The sequence below is a fragment of the Thermobia domestica genome, chromosome 3 (genome assembly GCF_964235325.1).
Source record: "Thermobia domestica chromosome 3, izTheDome1.hap1.1, whole genome shotgun sequence".
NCBI classification, from domain to species: Eukaryota; Metazoa; Arthropoda; class Insecta; order Zygentoma; family Lepismatidae; genus Thermobia; species Thermobia domestica.
The window spans coordinates 71,514,586-71,528,986 of NC_137456.1; the positions used below are offsets into that span (position 1 = coordinate 71,514,586).

Below are 14,401 nucleotides of genomic sequence, written 5' to 3' on the forward strand. Positions count from 1 at the left end.
AGCGACAAAACTTTCTTCGTTACTTTTTTACATATTACATAAAACTATTGTATAAGTTCTAGTATCTCGAGTTCGGGAAGTCAGAATGTCAAAATTCGTTCAGATTCGTGTTCCTCGTGGTTTAGTTTACAAAATATATAAAAATCAATTGGGGTCTAGTTTGCTTCCGTGTTCACTTTATGTTCGAATATCTCGAGTTCCGAAATTCGGAATGTCAAAATTCCTTCAGATACGTGTACCTTGTGGTCTACTTTACAAAATATATAAAAATCAGGTAGAGTCCAGTTTGCTTCCATGGTCAATTTGTGACAGTTGCATCATTACCATTTTTATTTAATTTTTAAATAAATCTTTTAAACCCAATTTTGCGTATAATTATGAACATTAGTGCATATAATTTTCATTTTCATTTTTGTTTGTTTAAAGAGCCAAAGAACATTCTCTTTATTTTCCCTTACTATCCGAGAAGTAACATGTTTTATTTTTTTCTGTATACCTGTCCGTGCGGCGAGGACAGTTGAAAGACCCTTCCATTGTCTCTCAATACCACTGCCTAAGCCACATACGTAGACCACACACAGCAGAGTTCCCGGCGTGAAAGCAAGAAAGAAGAACAAAACAGCTTTTAGCATCTTTTTGTGAAATTGAGAAAAATAATAAAGTCCTAACACGTTGAATAGAATCCAAGTAGAAATATAATCTCTGCGAATTTGTCAAAATCACAGCATAGACCATATGTCGCCACTCAGAACCAAGATAAAATTTTAACATAGAACTGTGAAATGGTCCAAAACCACGCACGAGACGACTAGGTGCCAAATCAACTCTCATAAAAATTTTCGATATAACATGTGAAATTTGAAGGAAGCACGTACGTTAGAGAAACGACGCCCGAACACCGTAACTAGGCGGAGACCAAGAGAATCAAAATTTAGGACACCAAAATAACTTAACGAATAAGAGAGCAGAGACGAAATCGAAGACACCGTTAGAGGCGTATCCAAAAAGTTCGGCAGGTTAAAAATTCAAAACTCCAAGTCAGTCGTAAAATAATTCTTCACCGGGAAACAGCGTACCACCGCAACACAAAAACATACCCGGAACTTACACACACACTACATTCATAATCAAAAGTTAAGTTCACAATAACAATGTGCGGCTAAACTCACCGAAGCCGAGTGTACGATATTACAATCTTTCCTTAGCATAGTAACCTACACATTGATCTTCTTCAAAATATATTTATATATATAAACATATATATATAAACTTCGTAACGCTGCTAATATATATATATATATATATATATAGATCGCGAAACGCCTACAAACATTGTTTTTGAGTGACAGAGTTTCGTACTTATAAACATAATCACGAGCTATTACAGACAATTAGAATAACCTACATACACACCGAAAGCACTTGAACTAGTTTTTAATCATACATAATCAGTTTTGAAGTATTATACACAATGCTTAAAAACAATAAACACTGTTTATCCGTGTAACACTACACTTTTAACACCGAGAGTGATGTTGGTGCAGTGAGACGTCTGAAAGTGCTTTTAGTGAGAGTGCATCCTATCAGAAATGGACCAACAGAAGCCACACCTTGATGGATCAGGAGACGCCCAAGAGCGACGCCCCTTCCAGTTTGAGAGGAGGACGCAGCGGGAATCGAAGAGAGGAACTCCGAATCCAGGACACTTCTCACGAAAGAAGGAAGCCAGTAAACGCAGGGACATCTGTATGTGTGTGGTGAGCTTGGTGGTGAGAGCAGTGTGTACGACAAAAGGTAGGACCCATCCAAATTATTTTTTGTTGATTCCAAAAGGGAAATTTTCGTCATTGAATAAAATGCAAGACGTTCGCGATATAAAGTCGGAACTATTTGAAAACTGTTAATGTATTTACACCGCGTGGAGAAAAGATTTTCCAACTCGAACTGTAATTGCTAAACAATTAGAACTCTTTTTTTTTTTTTTTTTTGAGCAAGGCTTATTAAAAATAGAGATACTTTTTAAAATGATACTTCTATATATATATATTCTGTGACTTTAGTGAATATGTCGTTGTTTTTATTAAGGAGATAGTAGTTTAGGTCATTTCTCTATTTGTCGCTTAGATTTTTTTTGATAACATATAAAGAAAGTTAATTTAAAAGTAGATCGAATGACGGGTTGTAGACCTTTAACGATGAAAGAAGTATTTACTTTAACATATGGAAATTTGTATGAAGTAAAAATGCATCATCTGCGCTATGTACATGTAATATGAGAACTTTAAGATAATTTTGAACAAGACATAATAGATATTCCTAGAAAATATATTCAAGACATTGCTTCAATTGTCCAAAGATTATAGTGTTTGTAAAGTAATTTTGCATAGAAGTGAACGTACTAAATGAGTCTATTTCGATCTATATACTAGTAAAACTCTAATAAATAATATTGTAATGAGTCATCAAAAATATGTTACGTAAGAGAGCTAAAGGATTAATTAGTAACTATGATGTATATGCGACTAGTCTCGCAATTAATCATTTTCTTGGTTGGAGATACGTAATCCATAAATAAAGCGGAACCGACATTAGTACAGTCAGGTAGAATATAGATGAAAAATACGAAGTAGGCTAAGTAAAGCCGCAATTATTACGTCAGTCTGATCCTCTAACAATCGAGCGATCAGACGTTTATGCGCATAAACTAGACGAACAAACTAGAGGAATACATGAAAATGTCCGGCCGTATACCAATCCTATTAATGATAAAGAGAAAATCACGAAAAACTCAATATATTCAGATTAAAGAAATCTCGAGAGACGTCTTGACATTTATTATTTATATTCATGTGTTATTTGATTTTTTATGTATGTATGCATGTATTTACTTATGATTTTACATATATATATGTATATCGATATATGTTTGTGTCTATTAATTTTCTACTTGTGTTAATATGAGTATATATATATGTAGCCTTTATGCATAACGAAATGGTAATGCTACGCTCATTGATTTTATGTATTTGATAGTGTATGCTTGTTAGGTAAATGTCAAAGTGCATATTTAGTGCACTTATTCTCATTCTCAGTTATTAATTTAAATAATTAGAAATGGTTAGCAGTCAGGCAGTAGGTTTATTTAACTCCTTTGGATCATTCTATGTTTCTTTCATACTTCCCACAAATCTCAAATCAAAGTCATGACTTGTTTCTCAATTTATTTTATTTTAGTTCAAGTTACTTCAACTCATTTCCACTTACTTCAACTAGTTTAACTCATTTTAAATCATTTCAATACTTAGTTTTCACCCGAATAAAATATAGGTTATTATATTCAAAATTCCGTCTAGCTATGTAATATCTTAATCTCGTAAATATTAAAAAGGTTATAGTCAAAATAAATCAGCTAATCAACGTAAACTATATACTTAGCATATGATGTCAAATAATTAGGTATTTTTCAATGCAAAATTGTAATTTAACCAGTTTGGTATGATATCTATGTAAATCAGGAAAGCTCTATATAGAATGTAAACAATGTAAGATTGCATCTAGCACTGGTTATAAACATCAATTCCACAGTTTGTTTATTTGTGTCAGGTTAATGATAACAATTCATTCACTACATAGTTCAATGTAATTTACTTAAATTAATTTTTTTTTGTTAAGGCCTTATGCCTTATTCTGAACATTTGTTGTCAGAAAACCCAAAATTCAATATTAACCTTCAGCTTGCTTAATTTTTTTTTAGAAAACATTTTTTTTGTTATTGTTTTCATTTGCTCATTAAAACTTTTATTACATTGTTAATCAAATTCGTAAGCTTTTTCTTTCATAAACAAGTTGTATCCCAAACCTCAAGCATATCATTGGTTTCCAAAGGATCTGTTAGGCAAATTAGGCAATATTAGCATTTCTCGACTATAGTGGGGATTAGACTGATTTTCAGAATTTTCAACTAAATTCTAAATTCTAGATATTCGTTTATTTTCTGGTTTTATTCTTATTACTACCATTATTATTCAGTCCACTTGGAAAGTCAGTGAAAGTCAGTCTAGTTCGTCCACACAAACCAAACATTAGAGCAAAATTCTCTTTCAGCGTTGCAGCACGTGAATTCAGGATACGTATGCGAATAATATCAAGTTTCATTTGCTTACACGGTTTTAGAGGGATCTTATTTCCCTAAAGCCCTGGGACACCGCGGGGAGATAGGATTTCCTAACCGTGAGATCAATCCTTATCGAGTCACAAACCATTTTAGTTCGAGGAACGGAGACTTTAACGGTGGTGCACAGGGAATAAATAGTGACAGACGGAATATGAACCCAAAACCCGCCATCTCATTTTTTTCTTTTTATTATTACAAAACCTGGCGCTACAAGCGATCAGCACCGGGATCTTTCTCTTTTCATTTTTCAAATTTTACAAATTTATGTTCGAATATCTTGAGTTCCGACATTTGAAATGTCAAAATTCCTTCATATTCGTGTTTCTTGTGGTCTAATTTACCAAATATATAAAAATCAGGTGGGATCCAGTTTGCTTCCCTGCAGCCGAAAAGTACATTGGAAGTGTCATCAAAGAAATAACTAAAAAAAAAAGTACTAAGGATCGCAGGTCAGTATTTGTAACACGGAAGTTCACATCAATACTTACGGTTTAAAACCCTCACTTTTCTGATTTTAAAATATGGCAACCCTAATTTAACTGTGACTTGTACAACCATCGAACTATCCCTTTCGCACTGTGCTGCACATATTACCATAATAGCCTTGGAGCAAAAAAAAAAAAAAAAGTTAAAACACACATATAAATCAATTCATTTGTCTCGATCGATAGATGCTTTCACAATTGTTAAAAGGTGTAATTAAAAACAGCAAACATTGTTTCTGCTTTGAAAAGGGCAATCCCTTATAAAACCGCAAACACGGTTTCGGGGGGCTTTCGCTTTCGAAAAGAGCTTTTGCGGTTTCAGTTTTGAAAACCGCATGTGCGGTTTCGGTTTTGAAAACCGCATGTGCGGTTTCGGTTTTGAAAACCGCATGTGCGGTTTCGGTTTTGAAAACCGCATTTGCGGTTTCGGTTTTGAAAACCGCTTTTGCGGTTTCGGTTTTGAAAACCGCATGTGCGGTTTCGGTTTTGAAAACCGCTTTTGCGGTTTCGGTTTTGAAAACCGCATTTGCGGTTTCGGTTTTGAAAACCGCATTTGCGGTTTTCGGTTTTCAGAAAACCGGTTTTCTCAAAAACCGAAAACCGCAAATGTCACAAAAATTCAACAGCACTATCTCGTACCTCTCATGGCAAGAGCTTTCAGACGATGTATAGGTTTTCCCCAGGTACTTGGTCCCGGTATGGAATCATCTCTAGTAAGTTAAATGATAAGTTACTGTAATGAATATTCTCAACATATGTAATCGTAACATTAAGTGTATACTTTAAACAACTTATATGATGAACAATGATTGCAAGACACAATGATATTATCAACACGTTATTAAAAGAAAATACCACTCATACAAATTGAAATAAAAACACATCTTCATAAGAGCAAATAATTTTAATGGTATTGTAAAAAGAGCTGCGCAAGATTTTTTTTGTGAACATAAACTATAAAATGACTATGACTTAAATGTGTTGCTTGGTTGACTTTGCACAAAATCATTTGAAACAAACAATTATGTCTCAAAGGTTAGAAATTCTATTTCATTATTTTTTTATTATTTTTTTTTGATAATGGGAAGTGACAAATATTTATTCTATTTTGTTTTAATCAAACTAAAAATCTTGTGTGTGCGGCGCAGTGTCTCAAAGTTTTCTGCTCCTCTTCTGAGTAAACAACACGAAGAGAAGAAGGAGTAGGCAAGAAACGTGACGTTTATAAAAGATATTGGTGACAGGTAAATAAAATGAAATTAGTTTAGAGTAAAGATACTTTCAGTATTTTAAATTAATATTTTTAGCAAGGGTCCCCGGCGGGAGCTCATTTGGTTCGGTTTCCATGTTAATCAGTAAGTCCACGTCTCATATAGCCTCGCTGCTGAACGGGACGTTGAACTCAAAATCAACTCAGCTCATGACGAGATTAAGCTCCATCTCGTCTCAAATCATATCTCGATACAACGAATCTCAATCTCGTCTCGAATTGTGTAGCCCCGCGTAGCGTAATCATAAAACGCTCTCGACTATGATCGCTCCCGGGTACGGTTGCCAATTTTTGAAAACCCTGCTGGAGTACGTATACTCTTAAGATTGTGACATCATCGTTCGTCAAAAATATGAACATTCTGAAAGTTTTTGCTTCACATAAAATAAAGCGATTAGTAAATAAGTTACTTTCGAAGTATTTATTAAACTTACTTATTCCAGTTTTGATTGAGTCGGCGCATGTAATTTTTTGTAGTCTACCATCAATAATACATGGTATTTAAAACAGAAAAGCAAATATAATTAACAACATAATTATGGCATGCACAAAATATATTTTAAAAAAATAAGTTACCAGCTTCGCTGAAGATGGTAATGTCTCATAATACCTACATACTTTTTACTGGATCTGTATGCATTATTTAATTGGAAGATGTAGCAGTAGTACTAACTGCGTTCTTGAAAATGTACTTTTGTTGACCTTTAGCAATTTTGATAAGTTCAGTAAATTTTCCTGCCTTCAATTCTTCAGCAAATTCCACCTACGACAAGTCGATATCAAAGCGAATTATAAGTTCTGCATTAACAATGTTCATTGACAAACGATTCCTTTCGTCACTCTAAAATAATTTGAATAGAACACAGAATAGGACTAGTAAAGGGAAAAAATTACCGAATATTTAACGTCCGGTTTTGAGGTCGTACTGGACACCGAACAAGGTTAAAAACCGAACTGTCCAGTAAAATACCAGACGGTTGGCAACTCTACTCCCGGGTTCGATTCCCAGTGGGGATCCTCGGTCGAGAACGTGTAAAAACGTTTTCAAGCCAGGCTCCTGAGTAAGGTTTTTCCTGAGTTTTCCTCATTCACACCAGGTAAATGCTAGGATGGTGCCGGTACCTAACATATAAGTCACAGGCTGCTTCTTTCCTTCCTCATCCCTTTCTTCCTTCCCCCATTCTAAGGACAGGTTGCTCGCCTAAGGGCGTGTGATCCCTGTAACGTGACGGGCTTTACCATGTCGGTCCCGACGTGTGTTGACATAAAATATGACGACATTATAATTTCTTTATAACTTTAAAATAAGACTGGCAACATTGAAAACTGTTTACAGGGGATGATCATAGATGGACAGTTTTCAATGTTGCCAGTCTGATTTTAAAGTTATAAAGAAATTATAATGTCGTCATATTTTATGTTCCCTGTGAGGGACGCCGGGACCGACATGGTTAATATCATAGATGCCGGTAACGCCCAGAAGTATGTAGAAATAAATAATAATAATAATAATAAAAGATCGGTGTTAAAGTTTCGCCAACTTCCCCATATGAAAACACAGAAATAAGAAAAACATACCCTGTTACGCTTAATACTAAAAACTTGAACGTCTCCCGTTCCAGTTCCTCCTGCGATAACTGTATCTCCAACTTTGTCACCATCAAAGAATTGAATACAAGAGTAAAATTGACCAGATACTTTGACACACGTTGTGACGGGTGAAATTGTTCGAAGAAGTCGGCCCATTCGATAATCCCAAAGTTGTATTGAATCTTGAGCTACAAATGATGCTGTTATAATTCCACGGTCCTAGAAAATAATAATAATAATAATAATAATAATAATAATAATAATAATAATAATAATAATAATAATAATAATACTTAAGAAAATTATCTGTTAAATATGACAAGTAGCAGAAAAAAATAATATCTGACATCAAAAGTTAAACAAAACATACGGAAGCAAGTAGATTCTATCATGATCAATTTTTTCCTCAGGGAATAGATCTTGTGGAGTGAAATTTTAGGGAAGATTTATTTTACAAATGTTAATATCATTTATCCCTTTACTGAAATTAATTGGACCCCCAAAATAAAGTCCTCCAAATGTGCCTGCGTCACATCAATATGTGGAGAGCTTTTACGAGTTATTCAAAGTCATGAATATTATGACCACGAAGATTGTTCTTTGGAGACACGAACAAATGATAATCGCTAGAAGCTAAGCAGGCCCGCAACCAGAGGGGGCCTGGCCCCCGCTAAACTTTTCGTGGTCCCTCCAAACCTCAATACCAAATGATACAAAACACAATTTAGATATTTGTAAGAGAATTTTTAATGACTTGCCCCTCTCTCCCCCTCCCGTAACACATTCATGGTTTACCCAAACTTCTGGGGCTGGTTTCGGGCCTGGAGCTAATTCGAGGGAATATGGGATGCGTGTATGGGCACCGATCCTGGAGAGGCCGGGACCTCCAATGCTCATGTGGGCCCCAATGTATTTTTATGAATATGTATTTTTCATTGTTATATGTATTTTTGTAATGGATATACAATATTTGGCATCATTTGAATTCAGTTTGTCTTCAAATCCTCATATATGCCTTCTTAAACCATTGTTTTAAACCCGAACACACATCTGAATGCCGGGGGCGCGGTGGCTCAGTGGTAGAGCTTTCACCTCCGGTGCTTGGGGTCCCTGGTTCGATCCCAGCTCGCGCCGTATGGACTTTGTGGTGGACAAACACACCGTGCTCATGGGTTTTCTCGGGGTTCTCCCGTTTCCATTTCACCATTTAACTCATCTCTCATCATCACCGTCTTCTTTAGACTAACCGGCATAACCGTGGGACATCTGAATGTCCCCCCAAAGTTACAGAAAAATCAGCGCCCCTGGAACATTTTGAAAGACAACTTGGTAACAGCGATGGCTATTTCTCGGCTCGTGTGCACACGCACGACAAAAAATCTTGGCCATTTTTGCGGCCACTTCTTCCGAATCGCTCGTCGTAGATTCTTCAAACTAGAGACTACGCAGAGCTGGTGATCGTTGTACCCAACTCCAAACAATCAGTGAGTAGGATTTCTTCGATGTCCCAAAAGACTGTGGTCATAGATTGTCGTCGCTGTCTTGAATTTCTTGGAGGTGACTGTGATGGTGTTTCCATTCCTTGGATTATGTTTTTGTCTGTGGATCATGATAACGCAGCCAAGTCTTATCCCAGGTGACAATCCTATCCATGAACTCTGTAGGATCATGGCGATGCAAGAGATCATTGTAAACGTCAATGCGTTGTTTCTCTTGTTCAACTGTCAACAACTTTGGAACCCATCTAGCAGACACTTTTCCCAACTGTAGATCAGGGGTGGACTGGCCATAATCAAGTACCGGCCCGATGGCCGCTGCGCCCTCCTCACACCAGTGCCTTTGCGCCCTCCTCGGGAGAGGCTAAGACCCGTCTTAGCCTCGTGAAGGCGCACAGTTTCCTCTCTGAACACAATTTTAAAAAACGCTACATAATTATTTTATAAATTCGCTAGCCTTTGGCCAACTAGGGCTCCATCCCAGACCCCGGTATTTGCTTGGCCTGCGGCCTCGCTTTTTCTGTTTTTGGCTTTGGGAATCATTATAATGATCTTAGGGACCCTGAAATTTATAGATTTGACTCTAATATCAATCATTTTGGATGATTTTTATATATCAACCCTACCACCTCCACTGCTCCGCCCCCAGATCCAGTCTTTACTCGGCCTACGGCCTTGCCCTTTGGCCGAGTTTGGGTGTTTATATATCTTTCTTTGGGCTTCTCCAGGAAATTCAGATATTTTTGAAAGAATCCCAGAAACGACTTGAGGTGTACTTGGAACAAAGCCCAAGCGTCCGTCTTGAGGCTATTGGGATAACTCGATGGAGAAGTAAAAGCAACGCTGCTGTAAAAATATTTGAACACTTTCATTACTGGGCACCCGAATCAAAGGATGCCAGACCAAGAAAATCAAAACCAGTATATGTGGAACTCGTGGCAGCTTTAAGTGTGATTGGCAACTCGCAAGAATTCAATTCCAAAGTCAGACATGATACAATGTCTCTCATTCAAAAGTTGTGCTCCTTCGAGACTATCATTGTGGCTATGATGTTTTTTTTTTATTTTTCAGCATACCGCACCTTTATCAGACTACTTGCAAACAGAAAACTTAGACTATGTCCAAGCATGGCGCCTGATATCCTCAACTCAAAATAAGTTGAAAGAAGCTAGGGACCAGTTTCATAAAGTCTACAAAGCAGCAGAACACTTTGCAACAGAAATGTCAAACAGTATTGAAGGACTCCTTACAGATGTTCCTAGTCTAGAACAAGTTATTATAGAAACAGAATTGCCTGAGGTAAGATGTAGAAAAAGAAAGAAAATGGCAGGGGGAATCAGATTTTGATGAAGTAATTGAAGACAGTAAATACGGATTTGAAGTAACAGTTTTCAACTGTGTTCTAGACCAAATTTCTATCAGCATGCAGGAACGATTTGCTGAAAGTCAAAGCTTATACTTAGATTTAGAGTGTTTTGATTCTAAGAAGTTCAAGAGTTTAAGTCTGGCTTCGTTGTCACTGAAAAGAATCACTGAATTAATTCCTGGTTGTGAAGAGGGAAAGCTTAAAGAAGAGCTTATTTCGTTTTCATCAATGTGGGAAGAGTTTTCAAAATCCCCTTATGAGAACCAAGAAAAGAATCGAGAAGCTGTTGAGGTTCGTACGATTGAAGATTTAATTGAAGAGGACAAGTTTTCTGAATATTTCATGGAGGATGAGGAGGAATATTTGGGGCCAACTGACGATATTGTGGATTTAAGGTCTATAAAATGTGATGGAGTGAAGTGCAATTCTTGCTTTAAGTGCGCCTTCGATGTGATTCTGCAGTACAATATGTACACAACACTCTACACAGAATTATTTAAAGTTTATAAATATCTCCTTACATTACCGGCAACACAAGTGTCCTGTGAGCGAGCATTTTCAAAGCTCAGATACATAAAAACAAGACTCCGTTCAAGACTTACAGATGAACATCTGGAATCATTGTTCTTGATGAACTCAGAAAGAGACATTCTGACCAAAATAGACAACAATCTTATTATTGACAAAATGTGTGAGAAAAGCAAGGAGATGCGAAGGCTCCTTCAAGCATAAAGCAGTGACTTTACTTTTATTTTCCAGTTTTGTTTTTGAATTTCTTTTTTCACTAGGTAGGTATATAATTCTAAATTTACTTTTGTTAATTTGTAGTAAATGTTTCATGTATACTTTTTAGCAAAAGTTTTAAAAATAGATGAAAAATAAGTTAATGTTATGATGAACATAGCTTTAAAAGGACAGAAGTATGAAAAATAGCATAAGCCCCAAACTTAACTCAAATCTTCAGTTATAATTAGGCTGTTAACAAATGTAGCCGAAGAATTTAAACAACTGGTGTGATTTTTGTAGTGTCAGTTAAAGTGTGCAGATTTATATAGGTCTAATATATTTAGTACTCAAAGTCTCTTTGTTTGTTTATGAAAATATTGAATTTGTATAATTCTATCGTGATTAACTGCAATAGCTACTTAATCTTTTGTTGTTTTTTGTGTACTAATTTTCCGAAGGAAGTCCCCCGGGACTTCCTTTTATTAGGAGGGGATATACCATACAAGCGAAAACGTCGGATGGACGGCGCCCTCCCAGAGTATGTGACCGCGCCCTTTTTACATAGCCAGTCCACCTCTGCTGTAGATGCTCGTGCACGATGTGCTGCAAAGTGTTCCTGGTGAGTTCTGTTCTCACGTCGAGTTCTGAAGATGTGACATTGGTGTTCTTCATTGTCACCTACTGGACCCGCTTTGAATATTAAATGGTAAAATGACGGTGACTTTTCTTCCTGATTTTTTTTTAAAGTTGAGTGCAACAGCTTTTCCAGCCTTATGGCAGCATATGATGGCCTGTCTCTGCAGCGAATTGCCCTTCTTCCACAGAAACTACTTGTTCACCATTGACCAGGTGCAGCTCACAGATGACGAGAAGAACCCTAAAACAGGGGAAACGGGGTAAGGTCAACGACACGGTCAAGTCCATTTTCGGTTTTTGAGGTGTAGTCTATACTTAGATGTCGTCTGCTACTCCGGGTAGTTATCTGTGTGCTATTCCGTGGTGTCATTTGAAACACCCGTGCGAAAAGTGGGCGAGCTCATACCTACGTCACACTACTTCTGCTAGGATTCTTCTCGTCATTTGTGAGCTGTACATTGCTCTCTCTTCTGTTCATACTCAGACTGACACTGGCGTACGTCAGTGATGATTTCAGATGATTTTCCCCGGGAGAACGCCCAATACACAAAGGGTGAAAGTAGTACTGCGAAAATACTGGTAGCTCACGTTGAATCCGATTGGAGACATGCCTGGGGGATTTCGTAACTCCGAGAGAAGTTTCCCCAGGTCAACCCCTAAAATCATTACTAAAGATACACTACATTGACTTGACACCTGGTCTTCTGTTCCAAGCGCTGCTATCGGCTGAAGGAATTAAACTCCCTTTCGCTAAGGCTCTCTCGCTTCGCAACAACTGAACTCTTATTGGCTCAACGCGTGGGTGTATCGAGGATGTGAGCTTTAGTTCGCATTTTTGCCACGGCTCAAGACATTTTGGCAACACTATAGCTGCCGCTGCCGCCTCTGTTCCTCACTTCTGGCACATGCTGCTACTTTATGGGTACACTAGCTATCAGTTGTAAGATGCCCGCCGCATGAAAGCAAATGCGCGCCTGAATTGAAAATAGTGCAAATCGTTATTGTACGCGCCTTGTGTATATGATAGAAAAAGAACTACTAAATATTAATATCAAATGTCATTTTATATGGAATTTCCCCATTTGAGCTCTTTCTTTATGAACTACACAAGTATTGAAGAAAGAAAAGAAAAAGACGAAATAAATAAACTTACTTTGACATCGAGTCCTTCTCCACAAATATATGGACCTTCTATAGTCATGGTCACGCCCTCTTTAGTTCTTATGTCCCATAGCTGGAAAAGAAAAAATAATCATAAAATGTATAAAATTACAAATCATTTCAACATTTCATTTTAGCCATATTTCATATATGCGTTCTAGTGAATATCGACACTCAAGAATTCACGTGAGGTACGAGTATCACAGTCTGTATGGTACTATATCAATGATTAACAAACAATTCTCTTAAATAGCTGTCGATCAACAAGAGGTTGAAGTACAAATAACATACTAATACTATTTATTTATTTATTTATTTTTGTGAGAAGTGGAACAATATCTATCAATATATTGTCAATCCAGTATTTTCTTTTCGTTTTTTGCTTTGGGGAAGGTGAACGAGACTTTCCAATATAAGTAGAATTTCACATTTGTCATTACTATATTATTATAATTTTATTTGAAAAATACATACAGGGTGTTTCAAAACAACACCGACAACGTTTGGGAGGTGATTCCTGACACCAAGATAAAGCAAAAAGTATAGACCAACCTAGGTGCACAAATGCTTCCCATAGGCTGCCGAAAACATGGAAAAAAGAATTTAAAGATCCATAGCTCCAAAACTATGGGACCTACCGTAGTCGGATCAAGATTTCACGTAGGAACTAATACATACGCTATCCAAAAATACATGATTCAGAATCCTAAGGTACTCACGCAACAATTTTTATAGAGGAAGTTTTCTAAGAGTATATAATTTGAAGTACTTACCAACTACCTCTATAAAAATTGTTGCGGAAGTACCACAGGATTCTGAAACTTGTATATTTGGATAAGGCACATACTAGTTCCTAAATGAAGTCTTGACCCGACTACGGTAGGTCCAATAGCTTTGGAGATATGGACCTTTAAAGTTCATTTTTTCATATTTTCGGCAGCCTATATCTCCGAAAGGAAGCATTTGTGCACCCAGGTTGGTCTATACTTTTTGTCTTGTTGAGTTGATTTTGAGTTTAACGTCCCTTTCAGCAGCGAGGTTATATGAGACGTAGACCTACTGATTAACGTGGAATCCGAACCAAATGAGCTCCCGCCGGGAATCGAAGCCTTCGGCGCGTATGCTAACTACTTAGCCACGGAGGAGCTTACTTTTTGTCTTGTATTGGTGTCAGGAATCACCTCTCAAACTTTGGCGGTGTTGTTTTGAAACACCCTGTATATCTCAAACTCAGGGGGGGGGGAGAGATTTGAAATCCCAAATAGGATTCAATTTACACAAAATGGCAGTTCTAACCTAATTGTTTTTTGCACACCCAACTCGCGTAAAGAAAGAAGTGCGTGTAAAATCACGGTAGACTTCCAAACTATGGGAATTCAACATTGCAATCAGAAATGATACATCCATCACTTTCGGTTGCAATAGAGAGATAAGCTCGAAGACGCTAAATCGATATGAAGAGAACATAAACTCGCTATCTATTTCCGTTCTTGTGCT

At 37.0% G+C, this 14,401-nt stretch overlaps 1 protein-coding gene across 2 annotated transcripts in view; it reads right to left on the bottom strand.

Moving 5' to 3' along the window:
- LOC145681453 (uncharacterized) overlaps positions 1-14,401 on the bottom strand; it is a 59,629-nt gene that overhangs the window by 22,598 nt on the left and 22,630 nt on the right. For both annotated transcript variants that reach the window (XM_081753096.1, XM_081753095.1), the window contains exons 6-7: positions 12,897-12,977; positions 7,508-7,738 (exon numbers count right to left, since the gene is read on the bottom strand). In XM_081753096.1, the coding sequence (XP_081609222.1) occupies positions 7,508-7,738; positions 12,897-12,977 (312 nt within the window). The remainder of the gene's footprint in view (positions 1-7,507; positions 7,739-12,896; positions 12,978-14,401) is intronic.